This window comes from Chroicocephalus ridibundus, chromosome 6, assembly GCF_963924245.1.
Source record: "Chroicocephalus ridibundus chromosome 6, bChrRid1.1, whole genome shotgun sequence".
Taxonomy (NCBI): Eukaryota; Metazoa; Chordata; class Aves; order Charadriiformes; family Laridae; genus Chroicocephalus; species Chroicocephalus ridibundus.
Genome location: NC_086289.1, coordinates 11,875,155 through 11,897,829, shown reverse-complemented (window position 1 = coordinate 11,897,829; position 22,675 = coordinate 11,875,155). Strand labels below are relative to the sequence as shown.

The 22,675-nt window shown below is 42.0% G+C and overlaps 2 protein-coding genes across 6 annotated transcripts in view; one reads left to right on the top strand and one right to left on the bottom strand.

Annotated features, from left to right (window-relative positions):
* Positions 1–10,025, top strand: part of MXI1 (MAX interactor 1, dimerization protein) — a 62,928-nt gene extending 52,903 nt beyond the window's left edge. For 2 of the 5 annotated variants that reach the window (XM_063337642.1, XM_063337644.1), the window contains exons 5-6: positions 1,107–1,278; positions 2,672–10,025. In XM_063337642.1, the coding sequence (XP_063193712.1) occupies positions 1,107–1,278; positions 2,672–2,835 (336 nt within the window). In that variant the 3' untranslated portion in view covers positions 2,836–10,025. The remainder of the gene's footprint in view (positions 1–1,106; positions 1,279–2,671) is intronic. The other 3 variants (XR_010071479.1, XR_010071478.1, XR_010071477.1) reach the window with 3 other exon arrangements.
* Positions 10,026–11,012: 987 nt separating this feature from the next.
* SMNDC1 (survival motor neuron domain containing 1) lies at positions 11,013–21,346 on the bottom strand. Its single transcript, XM_063337645.1, has 6 exons — positions 21,164–21,346; positions 20,310–20,429; positions 16,366–16,508; positions 14,799–14,960; positions 13,526–13,679; positions 11,013–12,807 (listed from the first exon to the last, which is right to left on the bottom strand). The coding sequence occupies exons 2-6, from the start codon at positions 20,427–20,429 to the stop codon at positions 12,670–12,672; spliced, it is 717 nt and encodes a 238-aa protein (XP_063193715.1). The 5' UTR covers positions 21,164–21,346; the 3' UTR covers positions 11,013–12,669.
* Between the last annotated feature and the right edge of the window lie 1,329 nt (positions 21,347–22,675).

The window sequence follows — 22,675 nt, the reverse complement described above, 5'->3', positions numbered from 1 at the left end:
AAAAAAAAAAACAAACCAAACCAACAAAAATAAACCCAACAAGCAAGCCTTGCTCCCTTGGTTAATCATTTATCATTGCTACAAGCCACATTGTTAGAAGAGTCCATAATGAACTCCGTTAACTACAGAAATGATTGATTTGGAGAGCAGGGGTCTTGTTCTATATTGTGATCGTTCCTTGACAGCTGCATCTCTTTAAAGAAAAACATACCTACTGTTGAATGACTGCATTTTGATGGGAAACGCAGCTTTTTTTTCTGATGTGCTAGCGAGTTTCCACTGCCGAAGCATTAGCACAAACCACAAGAGTGTGAGACAGGGTTGGCTTGCTGGGGTTTCGTGTGTGAACCTGCCAGCTAGCCCAGTGCTCTTTTAGCTTTACTTTTGGCAAAGCGAAGCATGAAAAGAAAATGCAGCATTGTTAGTATCTGGAAGAGGCTGAAATGCTTTGTCGCAGGTCAGGGTAGCGGGCGGGAGGATGGGTGATGAAGGAGAAAAAGCACTGCCGAAGGGACAGAGTTAGCCTGAAATGACTCCTCCTTATGCAATGTGCTTGTCCTGGGAAACAAAGAACAGTGCCCTGGTAGATTTCCCAGCTGTGATCAAAGAAATCTGTAGTAGGTTATGTAAATCGCTTACTGAATACAAAACTGTTTCTGAGAAATCCTACTAAACCATGCAGCAAGGAACGCAGAACTCCCAGGGCACGTTTTTATGTTACAGTGGATCATAACAAACCCGGAATTGGTTTGGTTAAGGGAATTGAGGCCCCTTCGTGGACGGATTTGGTAATGCAAGTGGCTGAACCCATGCGGAATGACCCACAAACTGCTACAAGGCAAATCGTTTCCCCTGGAGAGGCCCTGTCCTCAGAGACTTTTTATACTAATGTGTATGATTTGTCAGCACTTGAGAGGTGGAAAAAAGATGTGAGGAGATGGCATTGTTCTTGGAGACTGCAGGGCAGCTTGGTTCAGGGCTCTTTTGCAGCTTAAATCCTTCTGGGACCTGGGAATGTCTAAGCAAAGCAGGTGGCTGGGCAGTGGAGGTGGGAGGGAAGGAGAAAAGGATTAAGCTAATTATTGAGTCATATTTGATCATCCCAGAAACTTGAAGAGGCTGACAGGAGAAGCCAACACCAGCTTGAGAACCTGGAACGAGAACACAGATTCCTAAAGAGAAGACTGGAACAACTACAGGGTCCTCAGGAGATAGAGCGAATACGAATGGACAGCATTGGATCTACCATTTCCTCGGATCGCTCAGACTCGGAGCGAGGTGGGTGTTACTGAAGTAGAACTCAATCCTCGGGACTCTGCAAAACAAGGCCATGAGATTCATCCATTTCTTGTCTCTCAGCTAACCCCTTCTTACAGCCTTTGGTATTTAGGCTACTGATTTTGCTCACACACATGCACATACACATACATATATGAGGAGTTTAGTATTTTGCAGGAATTCTAAATAAGTCCGGAAGAGGTGTTGTTATTGTGAACTTGAGCTGATTTCTGTAGCAATTAAAGTAACCTGTTTATCTGAAAAGCACTTTAAAATGCCGAAGCATTAGTTAGGAAAAATAAAGTGATCATGAGATGGTAGCTAAATACCTGATGGTAAAGTTGAGCTATCCATTGTGCTTTTTGGTCTCTGAATCTCTCAACACAAAGAGGAAAATCTGAGAAGATATTAGTGGGACTGGAACAGCTGTTGCAAAGCAGCATCCAGCTTCTCATTCTGTATTCAGGCCGCGGTATAACCAAGGTACCGTGGTACGACCAAGCAAACAGAACCAGGCAAATTGCCTCTTCAAATTCGTGCAGTAATTCTACACTACTCCCCACCCCCGGCTTTTTTTTTTTTCCAAGCTTCTCATAGAGCTCATCTCCTTAGTTAAAACTGGATAGAGATGATCTGAATAGCTAACTGAATTCAGATAACTTTCTTTTTTTTAAGTATCTCGGCTGTGGAGAGATATTTAGGCACAATAGATGGTTTGATATTTATTAACAGACCCAAAGATGCTGTATAGTTTGGGTGTGAGTCTGTAGTTTAAAAAAAAAATCCTTTTGGAAAATTCCTAAATGGTATGGGAACCAAGGTGTCTGGTTAACTAGATCTCTGCTTTCTAAGTTCTTAAAAGTAAGATTTATGTTCTAAAATCCACAGAGCATCTCTGAGAGTAACCCAGATCCCCATGGTAATGCATTGTAATGCCTTATATGAGTGCTACCAGCTTTGGCAACATGGCATCAAGCAAGTAGCACATTTCAGGGTAACTTCATGCTCCATTTTCTCTGTTGCTTTCTGGTTTATCTGTTTCTTTTTGTTTCTAACACTGGGGTAGTAGAGCTCCAAAGAAAGAGGTAGCAGAACAAGTTAAGTGTGTGGGGTAGCCCACCTATGCTGGTGTGTGGCCTGTATGCTGGAGGAGTCAAGTCCCAAGGAAAAACTCCAAGCTGCTATCTGGTCTCTTTATAAATCATGTCCTCCACAGCCCATCCCGTTCCAAGGGAGAACACGGAAACTCTTCCTGCCGGATGGCTGCTTCATCCCTGGCTGGGGGAGTACCAGCAGCTCGCTGGCCTGAAGGGAGCAACTGTGTCTGTGGTGCTAACCTGTGTGCATTTCTCTCTCTCTCTCTTTTTTTTTTTTTTTTTTTTTTCCTTTTTAGAAGAGATTGAAGTGGATGTTGAAAGCACAGAGTTCTCCCATGGAGAAGTGGACAATATCAGCACAACCAGCATCAGTGACATTGATGATCACAGCAGCTTGCAGAGTATTGGGAGTGACGAGGGTTACTCCAGTGCCAGTGTCAAGCTCTCGTTTGCTTCCTAGAACCAAGTGAGACAACAGTGCAGGGTGAATGATTTCACTGAGGTTAATAAACTGGGTCCTAGATGCCAGTATCCTCTTTCAGAAATGATGTATTGACAGCTAGTCCTGGAGAGACCTGTATATAAAGCTTTTCGGATAAAGGAAGCCTCCACAGAAACCCACATGTGTTCACTTGGTCATGTTACCAATCTCAATTCCTGCTGGCAAAAAGTTAGGCCAAACACTAGTCCCTTTGAAGTCAGTGAAATCCATTTGTTTCTGTGGGACCTGGATCTAGACCTTAGTGATGAAACACTTTGTTTTGAATTTCTTTGTTTGAAAGAGGATACTAGGGACTCATCCCTCTCTTTCTGTCATGAGATCTGAGAAATGTCAGAATTTCTTACATTGCATTCAGGATGAACAACCTAGTTTAGGCCCTTCTGAAGAGCTTTTCTGGTCCTAAAAGGACCGTATCCTACAGTTTATCACAATCCAATGCTGGCGTAATGTACTAGGAAATCTAAGAAGGCTTACATAGCCTAGGAATAACAATGACAATAATGATTAAGGTCTCATTCTGTGCCCAGAGAGAGTGGGGCAGCAAAGAGAGAGATGTTCAGGAGAGAACGCCATTCAGCTCAGCTTTCTTTTGGACATCATTTAAAAAGCAAGTACCTCTGATGCGTGGCTAAAGCAAGAGGTACCCAATTGTAACCTACCAGCACATCGTGAGCTGTGTCATGCCTCAGGCTGCGACACCGACAGCAGATCTCCTGGTAGATGCGTGCTCATACGCAGGCACACAACCAGCTGAGGACAGAAAGAAACCAGCACATACGAGAGGTGATATGCCAGAAAGTCATGCCCAGATACTGAGCCACTATGACCTTTTTATTTGAAGAGATTTTTTGATAAACATTTGTAAATGTGTTGGGAGGGAAAACACCCCAAGTCTGATGTGTCTTTTTAGAGCTTGTCCATATGAAATCTTAGACGTCTTTTATATGAATTTATGCCATGAAAAGATCTCTGTTTTGATGAAGCACTTGACCCAATGAAATGCAAAGATGCTTTTTGCCATGCACACAACGGATGAAGGCTGTGCTAGCTGGAAGAGGCCAGGTTTGGTGGGGGTTTCTTCGATTTTCTTTTTAGAATCATTCCCTTTGCTGACTTTTGAAGTTCCAGTCCAGTAGTTAACCTAGTTAAGCTCAGCACGTCTCTCATGTTAATGTAACGTTTTGACTGCACGTTCTGTTCCCAAGGGCCTTGCCATCTTATCTGTGCAGGTACAGTTAAGAGCTATTATAGCGAATGTTTTCTAATTTTCTCAGAGACGAGCATTCTAACCTGCACTTTGAAGGCTTTGCTTTTTTTTTTTTATTTTTGTCTTTTTAATGGCCAGGATTGTTTTGTTTTCCAAGTTTTAAAAACCTTAATAGAGTCCTCACCTATGGCATTGTTTGAAACTTTGTGTATCCTATCCTTAAGTAATTTAACTACCCCTCATTACTAAGAAAAAAAAAAGATGAAAAAATGCTTTATAAAATTCATAACTTATTGCTGATTTGAATGGGTTGTTAATTTCAGTCCTTTAGATTTTATTTTATTGTTTTAGGTAGGGTTGGGCAAAAAGAGGTAAAATAAAAAAATAAAGACAACCATGTTTAGCAGTGCAGTGGAATTGTGTTTAAATGTTAGCATATGGTCCCCATTAAAGTAGCACTTTAACGCCATTAAACATTTCTGTATCTGAAATGAGTTGTGTTCTTCCATCTTGGTCATTCATCACTTTAGCTGACTCTGTTGTTCTTGTGCCCTTCGATCCTGCAATGAGAAGATCCTGAGTGAGTCTGCTGTAGACTTCTGCGTTATGATAGCTTGCCTGTGTTTAAATATTCTGATGTTTCCCTGACTCTCCTCCAAAGTGTTTCATCCCCTGTAAGAGTCACAACACACAATAATCTTTCCATGGCTGTAATGAACGATTTCTGTTTGTTTGGGGTTTTTTAAATTAATTTGCTTACTAAGTCTGGATCAGATTGCTGTTGTTAAATCTGTTTTCACTTGTGTGTATGTAATCCAGTGGCTCGGTACATCTGTTCTTCCTTCTGGGAGGTGGCCTGGCAGGAGCAGGAGTCTGCCACAGACTGAATTGAGCTCTAGGTTAACAAATGGAGCCTGAGGGTTTTCAAAGAACTGCTGCTTGGATTTATGTTTGCGGTCCATATAATCTCTGGATGACGCAAAGTTTGAGAAAGTCTCCCGAGTGGTGAAAAGTGGGAAACTTTAGCTCTAGCAAGGCCCAATTTATTTATTCATCATTATTATTATTCTCCGTGAAAGTGGTGACCACTGGCAGCCCTGGTGCTGAGCAGTTGAATACCAGTGGAATTTATTTATTTATGACCCTTTTTCTGTAGCTGTCCCAGCATCTCCTCCTTCCTGTTATTCCTGTTTGTTTTAAATGGCCACTTGGGAAAGAAATACCACGGTTGGGAAATACTGAAGTTCAAGGGGTGGGGAATGGCTTTGCTCTCCTAGTTGGTATAAAACAGTGATGTGTCTATGTTTGGAATAAACGTATCCGAAATGTTTGCTTGTATGCTCCAGGGCCAGTTTAGCATCTCGTACCTTTTCTAGCATTGTGGACTCAAAGGGGTCTTGATATCAAGTGCAAATACAATGGGAAAAATGTAGCAGAAGATGAGCTTCCCTCACGAGCCACCTGCCTGACCGTTCAGCTAGCAGCAGTGGTCCAGTCAGGAAGAGAACCAGGGATAAAACAAAATTTTATGTGTATATATATCTATATCTATTTAATATAGGTGTCTGCCCCCCACCTTAACTGCAGTTTCATCCGGAATAATGCTTTTTCTTGCTACATGGTAATCTGGGTATGGAATCATGCTTTCTTTTCATCTTTGCAAAATTGTGTGAGGGTTTTTTTTATGGTTTGCTTTATGGGTGCTGTTGGCTTTCCTGCTTTATTTTTGTGTTTGTAGAGTAACAGAAGCCCTAAATCGGTTCTCTGCTGAATTTTACAAGAATAAGATGACTTTTCCTGTGGAAACAGAATTGGATGTACCTTCCTTAGGCAGCTTGCCGGCGCAGTAGACACAATGCGCACGCACAGCTCCCTCGTAAGCTCATTCTGTCGAGTCCTCCCCCTATAAATTAGATCCCCAGTAGGTCCTTTTTGCTACGGACAAACCCATTAAAACGACCATCCAGCATTTTCCTTCTTTTGACACCAGCGTATTACAGTATGTCATCTCGCATCTGCAGACAAGGTGGAGATGACTATCTGGCTGCGTTTGTCATGGTTATCCTGTGGCGAGTTGTCACCTGAAGGTCATTCTAATGTCCATTCCATTAGAGGCACGTCAGTGACGAAGGCGGTCTCAAATCTGTCTGTCTCAAGAAATCTGCAGGTCAGTAGAAATGGGGTTAACTGTACAGACCTATCAGTCTCCAGGTTTTGTGGTTGTGTTTTCCTTTTGTTGGTGTGTTTGCTACCATCTGATTCTGGAGGCTGGAGCGCCAGCCTCCTGCTTTTCTGCTTTTTGTTCCCTTTTACTTGCTGCTCCCTGTTTTTAGCCTGTGTTTCTGTGTTGCCCTGTTGAAATGGATGAAACATTTGGCTTCAGTGGAAGTGGCATCAGTCGCCTGCACTAAATGGAGATAATATTTTTTTCTTTTTTTTTCACCCCTAGGATAAGCTTTTGTTGTTGTGTATTTTCTGGCACCAGCCATACGTCACTGGAAAGAGAAACCGGGGTCACTTCCTGGCAGATAATGATAAAACCCAGGACTTCGTTCTGAGGTTAGGCAGGTGATAATATTCATAATGAAAAAGAAATAACACAAATAACAGAATAAAGCCTGCTGGTTTTTTTCCTGGGGCTTTGTCCCGTGGACAGATTTTCTGGTGAGTGGTAAATTCTGTCACCTGATAGTGACTGAAACTCCTCTGCATCAGCGATACAGTCTCCAAGTTGTCCTGTGGGACCCTCAGGGAAGAGGAGTGCATCCTACTTCCTGGAAAATACCCCTGTGCTGTCAAATTTGTTTGGAACAGGCCGACAGATCTGGGTGATGTTTGGGAGGATGAACACGGAAGAGGAGAGTGGTTGTCTACATACACAGTGTTTTCCTTTGGAGCGAGCTGTTACAGAAAAGCAGGTTGTTTAACTGGGGGTAATACCTCAGCTCTGAGCCCTGCTTCTCGCTCGTTTCTTTCTAAAAGGAAGGAAATTTCCTTCAATTATTAGGCAGAAGCAGAAATAAGGAGACTATGAGTATTGGTCCTGTGGCTGTGTACTAAATCTGTCATATTTAGGGTTTCTGTTTGGGGTGTTGTTGTGTTTGATTAAAAGTAAAGCATTGTCTCACCAGGAGGGACGCTCATGTTGAGGTCCCTTCAAAAACACCGAGGATCGGGAATCGCTGAGCAGGCTCTGGGAAGGGTGGATGATTCCTGGGAGGTTTACGCTCCTGCGGAGCTGAACCATTGAGTCACACTGTGCCACTGGCCTGACCCAGTGCAGGTCAAAGGTGTGAAGTGTCATTTGCTTTCAGAAAGATCTTCAGTGTTAACCATACTGTAAGGGCTATGGGTAATATTTAAATTTGTTTTTAGCACACTGGAAAAAACCAGCCCCTTAGTTTGTATTACCCCCACGAGGCCCAGAGCAAACCAGTTGGGCGAGCTGGTTCTTGTGGCCTTTAGCAAGTCATTCAATGTCATGGTGTGGAGTCTGGGTGCTGCAGGCATGCGCTGAAGCTACATTTTAAGACGGTGTTTACTCAGAGGGAACAAAGTGCTGCAGAGGATTGATGTTGGTCAGGGTGGCCCTGGCCAGTGCTTTTAAGGCCGTGAAAGATTTTCATGTACTGGAAATGTGGTGGTTCGGAGAAGCTGGGCAGAGAGGGATGTTGAGAAAGTGGCTCTGGGCAGACGCAATAATGCTCATCTCACCTTGGGGGACGCTCCCAGGTTGGGTTTTTTTTTGCAGTAAGGTCCTCTGGGGTGTTTTGTCTTACAGACCTGACTGTAGCGTGCATGGGGCTGGAGGACACCGGCATTTCTTGTTGCCTTCCCGCAAGCAGCAGCTCTAGTGTGCCTCCTCCACGAGGTGATAGCTACGGGGGTAGTGTGAGAGGAGACAGGTTGAGCGTTCGTCTGTTCCCTACCCCATCATGATTCCCACTGAGAGAAGCGCTGGCGAGCTGGAAAGCCATGCGCATCACTCTGTGCGTGTGCACTCAGCTTGGGGTCAAGTTCACCCCTTCTGTAAGGTCTCATCACCATCATGAACGTTGCAGTAGGGCTTGTGTTTCAGCAAGGATTAATTTTGAACTTGAGGGACATAGCAGCAAAACAGGGTAAACCATCACAGGAATGTAAAGCATTTTATGGTAGTTGTAACATTGCGGTTGCTCGTCAGAATGTACACAGACCTAGTTCGTAACTTGACTTGGGCTACTGGAGCTCTAGCTAGTGCTGAGTTTAGCCAAGGCTAGGAAATTCTTTCCGTTTAACCCCTTTTCAAAAATACTTGTCTCAAAACAATGAGTTGTTTGGGATCTCTTCCTGGAAGGCTTGATTGGGCAATACAAAAAGCTCTTTCCTCTCCTGGAGTGATGGACAACTGTACAAAATAGTATTCGTTGCCCTAGGGAATACCTGTTCAGCCGGTCTGCTAAAAATGTAAAGTTTAAAACTTAGCATCACTTGTATTCCTCACAGAGAACTTCTCTTTGGGAAGTAACATCACCTTTGAGTCCAGGTAAGAGTGAGATGTTTTCTGTCAGCATCTATCATGGGAAAATTTTGCACTTCCGTACAGACCAAGGAATCCTTGCGAGGTGAGTTCAGCACAGAAAGGTAATGGCTTTACAAAAGGAAATAATGGGTTTCTGTGCCGCAGAGCCATCTGCTCAAGGCCAGAATTTTGATGTGTGAGTGAAGTTGCTTCATTAGGCTGTACGTTAACAGGTCGCTTGGGTATGTGGCACGGATGTTTAACATAGTCCTGGTGCAAACATCCCTCCTTATTTCACAGTCTAAAAGTGAAGCTTTTCAGAGCGCAGATAACGATTGGGCAAACTGCCGTGCAAAGAGCAGCACCAGCTGCAAGGCAGCAAGTGGTACTTCTCCTGGGTCTGGCCCAGGAACATTTTCCATGATCCCAGGCTGAGTGTAACTGTTGTGAGACGTGAAAGCGGTGATGGTTTCACAAAATATTGCCTCAGTGCTGGTTCCGGTGAGTGGGATGTCAATGGGAAGTATGGAAGTTTGCTATCTTTTTGAGGTTTTCTGTAAATATCTCCAGTGTGGAACTGCAGTCTCCTAAGTCGAAGTCCCTTATTGTACTTAGAAACGTCTGAGATCAAGCATCTACAGAAATAAGTGACACGACGCTCTCACTCTGGCGTACGGGAAAGCAAAAGAGGAATGGATTCCCATGACCATGGAAACTTAAAAGTTGCTACTCTTAAGACACTTCTAAATATTTAAACTGACTGGAGCAGTCCCAGATCTGTGAGTCAGATTTGTGCTGTTTTAACTTCCCCACTAGATTACAATTTATACAAGATTGAGGCTGTAATAGATAAACCGTTTCCTGTAGTAACTTACATTTAAGAGGAAACATACGTCCCGTGCTGCTCGTCTTGCACAGTATCCTGAGATACAAGGAACAAATCTGTGTTCTACAACAAATATCTTTTCCATGATGTCTCTAGCTTAGTGGGTTTGCACACTTTACTTCTACGCTTTTAACTTTTCCTCTGTCATTTCAGTATTTCTAAGTACTGTCTGCTTTATAGTAGCATTTGCTAGCACTGGGGTAGGTACTTACTCTGCCCGGAAGTCAACGCAGACCATGAGTTCTGAAAAATCAGGTTTCTTACTGTTTAGAGCAGCTAATAAAACTGGGAAATAAATTATATTTTTTTTAAAAAAAAAAAAGCAAACAAATACCAAAACACTTTCAGCCACGCATTTTGGGACACTTCAGCGTTTGTAAAATAAGGCACTTGTTTGTTTTGGCAACTACCAGCATTGCTTAACTCATGATTTATTTTTTCTACGTGATTTTTCTCAAGACACTTTACCAAGGCAGTGTTCCAAAGCCAGGCTACACATGAACCAGCCCCATCCTGCAGCGGAGGAAATAGCATTAAAAAAAAAAAAATAAAAATCAAGTGCCAGAAGGAAGGGCTGGATGGCCAACATGGCAGTTTTGGTGGTCTCTTAAATTTAAACAAGTTGTCTTCAACCTGTTCCCTCTCCTGTGGATCAGCCCACCCCAGTGCTATCCCTGTGTCACCAACTAGTCCAGGTAAGGCATTTTTAGTGTACCAAAGGTTCCTTTCAGCAGCATTTCTTTGCAGCACTCAGCAGAAGCTTAGCAGGCAGACGGATTTTAAGAGGCAACTAACAACTTACTCAAAGGAAATGCTGCTTTTCCTACATAAAGGCAGTACAACCATGTACTAGTTCTACTACTTAATTTTTTAAAGGCTCAACATGAGACCAGCTAGTTGTAACTTGGGCTGGACTGTCCATTCCTCACCCATTGAGTGCTGATGATTCAAGTATTAAGTTCTCTGCAGGATGAGTGAATAAACAGTCCTGTGATAGACTATTTATTGTATTTATTACACCAAGAGTTGAGCCAGTAAAAGTGCGTGTCAGGTATGGTTTAAGTCTCTTTCTCCCAAGCCTTTTAAAAGCTTCATCAGGTGGAGTTAAGAAAAGTCTTGCATGGCTTCCTGAAGACTCCAGTTCTGCCTAGTTCAGTGCATTCCTGTTCTAATGTTTCTGCTGCTCTTGGGTAGTGAAAGGGATACAGTATCTCAGTGACCTTCCTCAACAGCTGGCTGGCAGTGTCACAAACTATCACCTATTTGATGGCTGTAGGGTGCAGGCTGTAGTATAGGCTCCCTTTTTAAAAAGCAGTGAGGTCTTCTGTCAGATTATTTTATGGTAAAATAGAGTTTTCCTATGCAAAAGAAAATTTACTCTGCCTGCCACCAGTGAAGATAAGGAAATAGTGACATGTGCTTCATCTTGCAGTGAGTGTGAAATATGTTTGATTCACTTTTGATTATTATATTCTGTACTTCCCCCTTTCCTGATCATTTACTATCCCCCCCACCATGTACACTTCACATGGTCAAATATATCCAGCAGATTTTAAACACTTTATTTAATAAAAGTTAAACATACAAAACTGAAATTAACACACTTTGTATTCATAAAAATCACCTTCTCCCATTATAGGGAGAACCTCTTTCTATGTATGGATTCTAAACTACCAGTTGTAGAGTTTAGCTTGAGTTGTGACTCAGGTAACTGATGGACATTTCCACCAATCAGTGCATCAACAATTGCTGACGTGACCTGATCTAATTAACAAATTACAAAATGAGCTACATTAACATAATATACAGGGAAATAATGGTCAGGGTTAATGGACAAGAAACACCCTTTAATTATTTAATGGGGGAAACAGCTGATGTACTCTTGTCCACTAACTCAGCCCTAGATTTTACAAAAATAATATCTACATTGTATACAGGGCTACCCATTAACATCTTTAAACACATTACGGGTTCAGAGATGGCACCACTACCGTAAGTGAGAGACAAGTAACAGAGGAAAGCAAATCACACAGAAAACACAAGAAAGCGAGAGCTTTTACACGTGGTTTCCTGAATGAAATTGAAGGGGCTCAGCAGCACTGTACTACAGCTGAAGTTACACTGAACACAAGGGCCAGTCAGTTATTTAAGGACAGACACTTCAGGCTAGCCTTTACTCACAACTGCCTAAGCGGGGTCTGGGCATTCGTATCCGCTGTGCTGCAGTTTGACCAGAGTGGATGGAGCAGGCCCAGGCACAAGCCTTTGCTGCCTGTGACCATACCAGCAAACCTACAAGATCTGCCCCAGGGGAGATGACGGCTCCTCTCCGAAGCACAGCCCCACACGTTCTCCAGCTCTCTGATGCTTGGGGAGCGGGGGGGTGGGTGTTTTTAAGTACAGTTCTCTACTTTGAAACTGGAGTTTAAATACCTCGTCCTATGGTTTTCTGGTTACATTTCAATAACCTTTCAATAACCTCCTATTAAAATTTGATGAGTATTTAAAAAGAAAAAAACAGTATCTCCTCTGCTTAACTTTAGTGCAGGAAGTTCAGGCTGGAATTAAAGTCAGATTTATTGTTTCTAGCACATGAATCATCATTAGTAATAAAGATCCTATCGGCCCTGTTCTGCCCTCATTTACAGCTGTACAGATCGATCTTCAGTGGATTTGTGAAGGAGTAATTTACAACTTCCTTAGCAATTCCATGTGACATATAAGCTACAATGGAGTCGAGTTCTCTCTCCCAGAGCTGCAGCGGCTCTGTAATGCTGAGCTTGTCACTGAGACAGCACAGCACTGTGACGACAGAAATGAGGGAGGCTGTTAAGGTGCCATTTTTATACCACCACTTTTCTTAAGGGGGAAAAAAACCCCAAACTTCACTACTAGTATGAATAGAAGATTCCAGAGATCAAAGCTGCAGATAGCTACTGCTTCCAGAGTAACAGGTAACAGCAGTTCATGAAAGCATTTATCTGCAGAATGTATTTTAATGCAACTACAAAAAGTTTATGATTAGGGGGGTCAAATCAATGGCTGGATATTTAAGGCTCGTATCAGCTGAAGCCAAAGTAACAGTGACAAAATGGACTATTCTCTATGTGCCAACAAATAATTTACTTTTAGAAAAATATAATGATAAAAAGATAAGTGTAAAGCCCTGCAGAGATGAAGTTCCACCTTTTTCCTCTGTTACTGAGGCATCAAATGCCTGACATTATATTTAGAGGTATCTTGATATTGTGTCATAGGTTTGTCTGCAATTCCACATGTTCCAACTCCAACCTTGCCAGTTACGCTCTCAGGGGAAGCAAAAATACTCCTCTTTACCTGCAAATTAAACAGAAAACACCATTTCTGAATAATTACTATCTGGCTCTTAAAAAAACCCACAAGCAATCATTACCTTTTGAAGTGTTTCAGTATTCTCAACTTCTTACTTTATAGACAGGCATGCTTTCTAAAGGCTAGCTCATCTGTGACATGTTATCAGCAGGTGAGATAACAGAGCTGGGAACCTCCTGGCACCTCAGTACTGGATGTGATCATGGTACTCAGGACCTTGGTTCAGGCCAGTAATGATTAAAATTCACCTCTCATAAGATGATCGCTCTTAAGACTGAAGTTTTACCACTTGGTCAAGCCATGATAAAAATTAAGTAAGGTTTTAAAATGTCCTTACTACCTTTTTTGCAGTATGCTTGTTATTCCAGGGCAATTACTTAGCACTGTCTGCCAGGTCATAAACACAGCCAGAAGTCAGGCTTGGAGGTTTAGACAGCCCTCAGGTTCCAAGCTCCAAACAAACACAACCTGGCAACTGACAGTGAGCCTGGATCTCCCAGCTAAGCTCTTAAGAGCGCTCCTCCAAAATCATCTGGTATAAAACCAGGCCTTTTAACTGTACAAAATACCAGTGGGGCACTTCAGAATCCCAAAGATGAACCCCTTTTAAATCCCTTTAAAAACCACTTCCTCCTCTCTCCCAAAGTACCACACAGAAGTCTATGCTCTGTTGTTATTCACATACTGACAAAAGCAAACAAACCTGGCCTTTTTTGTTTTTAGAATAGGCTCTGTTGTTAAACTGTTGCCACTTGACTTTCTGGTCCTCTCGTTCTTGTTCAAGTTCTTTAATTCTCTGAGCTTTTTTCAAAGCTTTCTTCTTTTTATACTCTCGTTGCTGAGCTATCATCTCTTTTCTGGAAAGAAGGAAAAAAGACATTTTATGTTTGTGCCTTTTCATGTAAGAAACTAAAACCCCTGTAAGACAGACACGCACAATAGTTTTCTATAAGTGAATGACAGAAAACAAAACTTGTAAGTATTCTCCACTTCTAGGAAGAAAAAAAACCCAAGTCTTTCCATGCTTATTTTGTATATTTGGGCATAACAACCACCAGCACCACCTGATTAAGACCATGCCAAATGCAACGACCCACAGGATTGCATGTAATTAATTTATGAAACTGAAAATGCACTTATCAGTGTTTCTGTATTTCAGAAACATCTAGGTTTTGGAAAATTTAAATAGCCCATTTGAGTGAAAAACTCAAACTTTTCTGGAGGTCTGCAGGACTCTCATGCTACCAAGACAGGGATGGAAGAAAAAGAATGAAGACAAGTTACTTCACTACAGATTCAGAAGTTGAAGGAGTCAATCTATGCCACGGTGCAGCACCCCTCAGAACAATCTCTTGGGGAAGGGATCATTGCCTATAGCAAACTATGAAATTGTACTGCCTTTTTTCCCCCAAAAAAAATGTTTAATGTTAAAAATACCTTTCTATGTTAGACACAGCAGGATACTGAGTAAAGCACATCTCCCCAGCAATGGGGTCAACACAGCTATCCTAACACAAGGATGGGGCCGAGGCAGAAGTCCTTCGTACTGGTAAGTACACTCCATTGTGAGCCAGACCACAGATCTGAGTAGAGCCCGCACTAGATCTGGGCTGAAACTTGTAGGCTCTCTGCTTTCAAAGAGTACTAACCTTTTTTTTTTTTTTTTTTTTAAAATCTACTGCTTACATACTCGATACCTTGAGATAGTATAATCAGAGTAAAACCAAGTCTATTGTGTTATCTTGCCAGGATATGTAACACACATCATACCAGTCACAATAATCTACCAAACATTATATGCTAGCCTGATTTAAGATCCTTTTTCAAGCAAATGTGAAGATATTAAAGATATGTAAAGTTTCAAAAAAAAAAAAAAAAAAAAAGAAGAGATACTATTTGATTAACCAATTTTTATAGCTGCGGGAAAAAAAATAACAACAAAGCAGCTTTCAGACTTCTGCCTGTGTATTACTTACTTGGACATGGGTTTGTTGCCACTGTCCTCTTTTGCTTTTCTTCCCTCTTCCACAGGCTTGAGGTTGAACAGAGGTGTAACTTCAGCATTGCCATATCCAGCAAATGTGACCGCAGCTGTTCCATTCTCCTCATCTATTTCTTCAATCTCAGCTTCATAACACCTGTAAAGATATCATGGCTGTAAGCATGTGAGTAAAGCTTTAATACTCAGCCCTTCAACACCTACACTGTCAGCCAGCTAATGGCATTAAGTAAAAAAATGGCCAATACTGGCCTTCATTTTCAGGGACAATAGACAAATCAAACCAAGAGATTATTTCCTTAAGGTCAAAGGGACACAAGTACAAAGACTAGAATCTGCTGCATCTGACCTTTAGCATAAAAAAGCAGTGGCCTCACAGTTATCAAGACTAATGATTAATGCTGGGGCCAATCTAATCAGAAATCCTGATCTTGTTTCTATTTCTGGCAGGTCATGGGACTGAAAAAAAAAAAAAAAAAGACCCAGGAAAATACTGCATTCACAGAACACAGCTTTCACTGAATTCACTGAGGAGTTTTGGAAAATGTCAGCTCACAGAGCAAAGCTTTGGTCCCATTTTTCACCATATGAAAAAGAATTAAGAAAACCTGAAGCTTTCAAAATATTCACCCTTCAACACTTACAAAGTTAAAAGTTTTCTTATTTATTTAAAATAGCAATTTTGAAGTTTTAGGAGAAATCAGTCCATTTCATACTTATGTGTATGAAACATTTTGGTCAACCAAACTGACCTCATAATGGGAAAGAGAAAAAAAAAAAAAGACAACTGATATCATTGCCAAAAGTATTTAAAATAATTGAGTCTAAATTCAGAGCACAAGGATACATCTAAAGCAAAAAGGGGAAGAAAATGAGATGTTTCACAGACAGTATTCCACTTAGCATTTACCAAATTAATCTCTTGTGCAATTTTAGCAGGCCAACAACATCTTCAGTTGAGCTAAATGAAAATACACAGAAACCCAAACTGCATGAGGTAAAAAATATTAATCTCTGGCTAGCTCTTCATGAAACACTGATCACAGGTTGATTAATTCTATAGTTACATTAGACAGCTAGTTATTTCATAGACAAAACCCAGCATTTCCAATTAAAAATTAATTTCCAATTAGTGGCATAAACTGAGATACAGCAAGGATTTTTCTTGATAGTAATCAATTACATACATAATGCAATGACAAATTATGAATTATACATCCTAAAACCTTTATGAAAGACTGCTCCGACAGATCAATTCATTAAAGTCTGCCATTTATTACATCAGCAAATGGTAATTTACCAAAGGTACCCTACTTTTATAAGGTTAGTGACAAACAGGGCATTTCTAGAAAATGACCCCACGTCTCTTTGCTTTCTATCTAAAATATTGACCTTTATTAAAGGGAGTACAGTAATAGCTAATATCATATTTATTTCCTGATTTGTTTGTGCTTTGAGTCACCACAGGGGCAGTTCAAACTGAATGAAAGTCTCTTACCATTGAACTATTTCATGTAACTGTTAGAGAAGTTTTCTACACTTACTGTCCGTCCTCACTCCATATTGCCATACACCTATCCCCAACCTTCCAGGAGTGACTGGGCAGAGCAGAAGCAGAACTGTCAGAACTTGCAAGAGTTTCCGAAGGTTGTGTTGAAAGGAGATCTTTGGTTAATTCTATGACTTCCTACAAAAGACAAAAAACCCACAAGGAATAATTTTTCAATCTCCATTACCATGCATATTTTAACCCCAAGCTTACTGATTTGGTTTTTTTGAAGTTACTGTGTTAAATTCATAGCTGATGTAAAGTGGACTAAGTTTGGTTTGTTTTTTTTAATCATTTAACTAAACTCACTCATTGCCAACGTAGATAAAAAGATGTACGGTCCTCACTGTATTGCAGTAAAGTTGCCCATGCCCTCCTCAAAATGTCAAAAAGTAGACCATTATTTTTATAGCATTTCTTTCTAGATGAATTGTTTATCCATAGGCACAATAACACAGCTAGACAGTCTCAAGAAAAAACAAAAAATCAACAGTGTGACTCTACACCTGGTTGCACATGATGTTGGTTATTGACAAAAAAAAACCAAACCAAACCACACACCATGTGGCAGAGCAAGTATTCAGCAGAACAGTGCTCTAAAGACATAACGTGAAGGGATATAATGCTTCTGTTCTCTCTCTAGCTGGCAGTTTCTTCCATCGCTTCCCGTTTGAGGCTGGCTGGCTATATTATATATAGTAATCTCTAAAACACACAACTACAAGTATAATTGCAGCATTTCTAAGTCATGAAATATTTTTTCAGTTTACTCAAATACGTGGATTAGCTAAACTGAAGCACCCTGGGTGGAAGAATGCCTTCCAAGACTGCCATTCTGTAAAGTCCTCTCATTTATAGAAAAGTCCTATAGAAAGCACTCAGGTGCATAATGAAGAAATTTATTACCTTAAGTCATTTTAATGCAAGTTTCTGGTTTTTTTCTCTAAATTCTCTGACCCCAGGTCAGGCCTTCCCTTGCTTATCCAACAAGACGAATAACAAAATAACAATTTTTTCCAGTTCCTTTAAATATTATTTGTTCACAGACAGAAGCATGCAAAAGCCCCTCCCCAGTTTCCTGTTAATGTTGTATTCTTATTCTGTGCAATCAAGACCACTGGTTTTCACTACTGTTAAAAAGGAGCCAGAACCTAAAAGGCCATTTACTTTCTGTATACAGCAAAGCAACTCTGCAGCCCTTAAAGGAGAGAAATTCTTCAGTTCTTTTGAGTATCTCAGCACGAACCATTGTCACTCTCCTAACTAACAGTAAATATTTAAATTAGGGGAGAGTTACAGGTAAACTGAGGCTCAGTGGAGCCTGAACTCTCCTCATGGTCTCACATCCTAGTTCAGCTGTGGGCGTACAAAGACTAACTCAGGAAAAAGCAGTAAAAGCTGTTCTTCATTCCTTAAGAACCTAAAGGATCATAAGCAGTTCCCAAATAAGTTAAAATAATATAAATTTACATGCTTTTTTATCTTATGAACTATGCAACAGGCATAAATGGCCTAACAGTTTGTTTCTATTGCAGCTGTTAATGTCTGAATTTCCAACACGTTCCTAACAAAAGTTCTGCTCTTTGTTTTAGAGGAGCTGCTAGTTAGTAAGTGCAACAGTAAGCACAATCAGTAGCAACTGTAAGCACAGAAACATGCTTACAATTACTTCTACCTACTTTGCTCTGCATTTTCCATAACACTACAGATGAACCACAACAGATTTTGATTATCTAAATACCTAATTTGAGAGCACGCCGCAGAACATACAGCATTAACCTAATTTTCCCTCCCAGATACAAAATCCTCAACATATAGATAGCTATATTCTGCAAATCCAAGACGCATCATGGTTTGAAGTAGGTATCTTATCTCAGCAGGTCAAATACAATACATCAGGCATAAGCTACCTGAATATGAGCGTTTCAGCTATTTAAGCTACCAGTAATACCAAACTGGTGACTTACTCTTGCCACATTCATAGATGGCTTATTGTAGAACTCAAATGTGCGTAGTTTCAGACAAGTCTACCAAGGATTCTTTGAATTTTATAAAGTCACTTACATACCAGACTATAAATAGCAAACTTTTGGTAAAAATCTTCATCTGATATCCACACGTGTGCTAAGCACACAAGACAAAAATGTTAATTTTATTGCAACCCATGAGATAGTTCCAAAGAAGGCTTAAGCAGAACAGCTCATTCAAAGAAAATTTCTGAGCACGAGTGAGACTCCCACAGCAGCTCAGTACAGCCAAATGGGCTGAACAGCATGGCTTGCTGCCACGTCCCCATGACACGAAGGTGTGACCCGCAGAGAATACTAGTTAAGAGTTTGCCAAGACTCTTCCTGACCAACTGGTCTTTACAAAGACAGACAGAGCTCTACACTCCAGAACACGAGGCTCACAGATATCATCTCCAATTACAGAAGATGACGGCTGCCATCAATTCTACTCGATACAAAAGGTAAGTCTGGTCCTTGGGTGCACAGACACTGTCCTAGAAGCTCTTCAGTGAAACAAAAAGTTAAAAGCTAAATATTTATAAGATTTTTTCTAATGTTTATTTTAACCTTGTTACTCAGGAATAAGCCAAGTACACCAAATGCACTAGTGCACCACTATTCACGATAGAAAAAAAATGTTTCAATTACATAGTAGCAATCTTTTTGAACATTTAGTTGGGACACTGAGGCATCGAACCCATTTTTTCAGTTGTTAGGTTGGCAATATATTAAGTCTGCAAAACATTATGTCATTTTCAAGGCGGAACATATGGATAGCAAACCTTTTGGGGACGAAAGTGTAAAGATCTTCCCCATTCTGTGCAGAAAGCTTTTATAAAAAAGTTTGCAAGTTGTCCTTTCACATCAATGATCTCTGCATATCAAAGCCGAGGTCGTGTTGGTATCGGAAATATCATCCCATATGGGTTTTGCTGTGCATTTTAAAAATATAAAAATATACACATGCTTTTAACAGTGTACAACGAAGGACATTAAGATGATCTACAAAGTGCCTTGTGGGCACAAAGCCTCTGTAATTTAAAAGGAATTCTAAAGATCACTGATTTGAGGCACTAATCATACTGTGGTTGAAGCATCATTTTCATTGCTGTTATTTCCATACAGAACAGTGGTTACTGAATCTTGTACTGGGTAGTTTGATATATTTTTAGATCTGATAGCAATCCACAACAGAAATGAAGCAGCATCTTGCACTCTCATGATAAAATTTAACAGCCCTGCTTTTTTTTATATGCACAAGAATCTGAAAGACCACTTAACTTAAAATTAGGCTGGTGGTCAAAAATGTCCTCAGGACCAAAAATGTTTTTTAGCTCTTAAGGACACAGTATGCTCTCAAATGTTTAAGAAAATGCACGTGGCAAATGAAGACAACGACTCTTTTCCTTTCTTATAGGAAAACCTTAACACAATCAAGGCTTAGATGTACAAGGAATACTGAACTGCACTCTAAAGCTTTTATCATTGCAAATGCATGCAAAGAATAAACAGATTCTGGATCAAATTATTTTGACAACTCAAAAATAAGCAGAAAGGCATAATGTTAAGACTAGTCCTCACACTTCAGCATAGTAAAAGCAACAAAAAAATTGTTTTCTGAGAAACCTTTTTAAAGAAAAAGGGATAGTAAAGACAGCACTGACATATCTTTCATCACTCTGGCTAAAGTTGTTAACAGAAAAGTTTGCTATATACATTAGTTTATTTTTGTTACCAATCTACAAAACAGGTTTAAAATAAGACACACTGGGTTTTTTCAAACCAACCCTACCATTACTTTCTTTTCACATAATTTGATACAATTATAAACCCACCAAGTATATATATTTGTTGCAATGCAAATATTTATGAGATTAAACACTTGCTAAAGACCCTAAAGTTTCAGCTACTTATATCCTCAAGTTCTCACCTGTAAGTCTTTCTTCAGTTTTAATAAATCTTCATTTTCTGCATTCCCAGATAAGGCTGCCTCAACTTGCTGAAGCTGAGCTTTGTAGCTAGCCAACTGCTTAGCAAGGTCTTCTGACATCTGCAAGAAACACACGCCCACACAAACACATCAAAACAACAGGGTTGCTGCTTTTTAATCACATCTTGTGGTGCAAGTGAAGTGATGCTGGTAAATAACTAACATGAAAAGCTATTACTAAATTATTAAAAACACATCTCAGGTTCAGTGATGCACTATTTGACAATAAATACCCAACTCACCTTAATTTTTGTACTGTTCAACTATACCCAAGCAATTTCTAAAAAAGAAAGCTTAAACACGTGCCCATGTGCGTGCACTGGGAAAACACGTAACTTACAGTATGCAAAGAGCAAAGTCTTTAGGCAACCTCGAAATTACCCACATCTTTAGAAAACTGCCACACACTACAGTTTTCTCCCTCTGGTCGCCACAAGCCACAGCCTGTGCTTGTTTACAGCAGCCAAATCCCCCGCGGCACCGGGGACCCGGCCCCTCCCGAGGTGCTCCGGGAAGCCACCCCCCGGTCCAGGGGCTGCCGCCGGTGAGCCCGGCCCAGGGCCACCCGCTCCTTGTCGGATCCAGCCGGGAGATTCCGGGAACGGCGAGGAAGAGGGGGCCGGGGCCGAGCCCGAGCCCGTGAGGAAGGGCCCGCGCCGGCGGACAGGCCCGGGCCCAGGCCCAGGCCTAGGCCTAAGCCAAGGCCTAGCCCAGGCTCCCTCGAAGCGGGAAGGAGGAAGCCACCGGGCGGCAGAAGGGAGGCGCGGGGGAGGCGGTCAGCCGCCGGTTCTCACCTTGGCGGGCGTGCGGGGCGGGGGGCGAGCGGGTGTCACCGCTCCGGGTCCCGTCAGGCCGCGGCCGCTCCCGTCTGCTTCGCCTCAGGCCGGGGGAAGGGGCGGGGCACGGGCCCAGCGCGCGCCGGCGCTCGCGAGAGCTCCCCGACGGTCACATGGTACCGGCGCCTCAGCCGCCTCGGGTCACGTGCGATCCGCTTCCCGCCTCGCGAGACCACGAGCGGTGGGGCTGAGGGGGTGGGCCGGGCCGCGGGGATGACAGTCCCGGCGGTCCCCTCGTCCCCCGGCGAGTCAGGAGAGCTCGGCAGCACCGCAGGGAAACGACCGGGGCCCTCCCTGCTGCGGCTCCGCGGGGCGGGCGGGGCGGGGTGGGGAGGAGCGGGGCCGGAGCTGGCCTGTCGCGCTGCTGCCGCTGCCCTGAGGGGGTTGACATCAGCAGAATAGAAATGTTCCACTTCTGGGCTCTTTGTTCACAAGAGGAGTGATGTCAAAGCTCGATATCTGACCGCTGGCTGCTACAGGGGACCACAGGGTACCTGAGACCGCGTGTGCCCTCGCTTGCATCTTTGTTATTGACAATATCACAGAACCATAGAATGGTTCGGGTTGGAAGGGACCTTAAAGGCCATCTAGTTCCAACCCCCCTGCCATGTGCAGGGACACCTCCCACTAGCCCAGGCTGCTCAAAGCCCCATCTAGCCTGGCCTTGAACACTTCCACGGATGAGGCATCCACAAGTTCCCTGGGCAGCCTGTTCCAGTGTCTCACCACCCTCACAGTAAAGAATTTCTTCCTAATATCTAATCTAAATCTCCCCTTTTTCAGTTTAAAAGTGTTATCCCTCGTCCTATTGCTCCACTCCCTGATGAAGAGTGCCTCAAACACAACACCTTCTGGCTGCTGAGTGATAATTAGAACGACACAGAACTCTGTACCAATTTAGAAAGAGTAAGTTTCGATATTTGGTCCTACAATGGGAGAGGAAAGGGGGAGGAAAGGCTCAGCGGCCCCTTCAAGCCTGTCACAGGAAGAAAAAAAATATTTCCTGGTGGAAATCCAGTAATCAATTTGGCCTTGAACCCATGAGCCAGTCAAATAAAGCAGGCGCCCAAAAAGTATTACAAAGAGGACCAGTGTCTCTTCCAAGCATCCTGTCCCTCGTGGTCATCAGCATGCAGGGCTTCGCAGGAAGATGACTTCACTTGGACTCTGGGTTTGTTTACATAGTAAGGGGGAAATACATCCACCGTGTTCTGCAACGCTTAGTTTATGCCCTCAGAGGATATCCTGACCGAGGACGAAAGAGACTTCTGTATATTGGTGTACGATTTGATAATTAAAATACAGAAATTATTAGAGGCTGTTCACAGACTGATTGATGGGACCAAGTGTAACAATGAAGATAACAACAGTAGCATCTTTTTAGTACTTTCAGTCATAATCTAGAAATATAGAAAACTTTTTCTCATAAGACTTTGTGGACAGATCAGCAACTGTTGAAAAGATGTACGA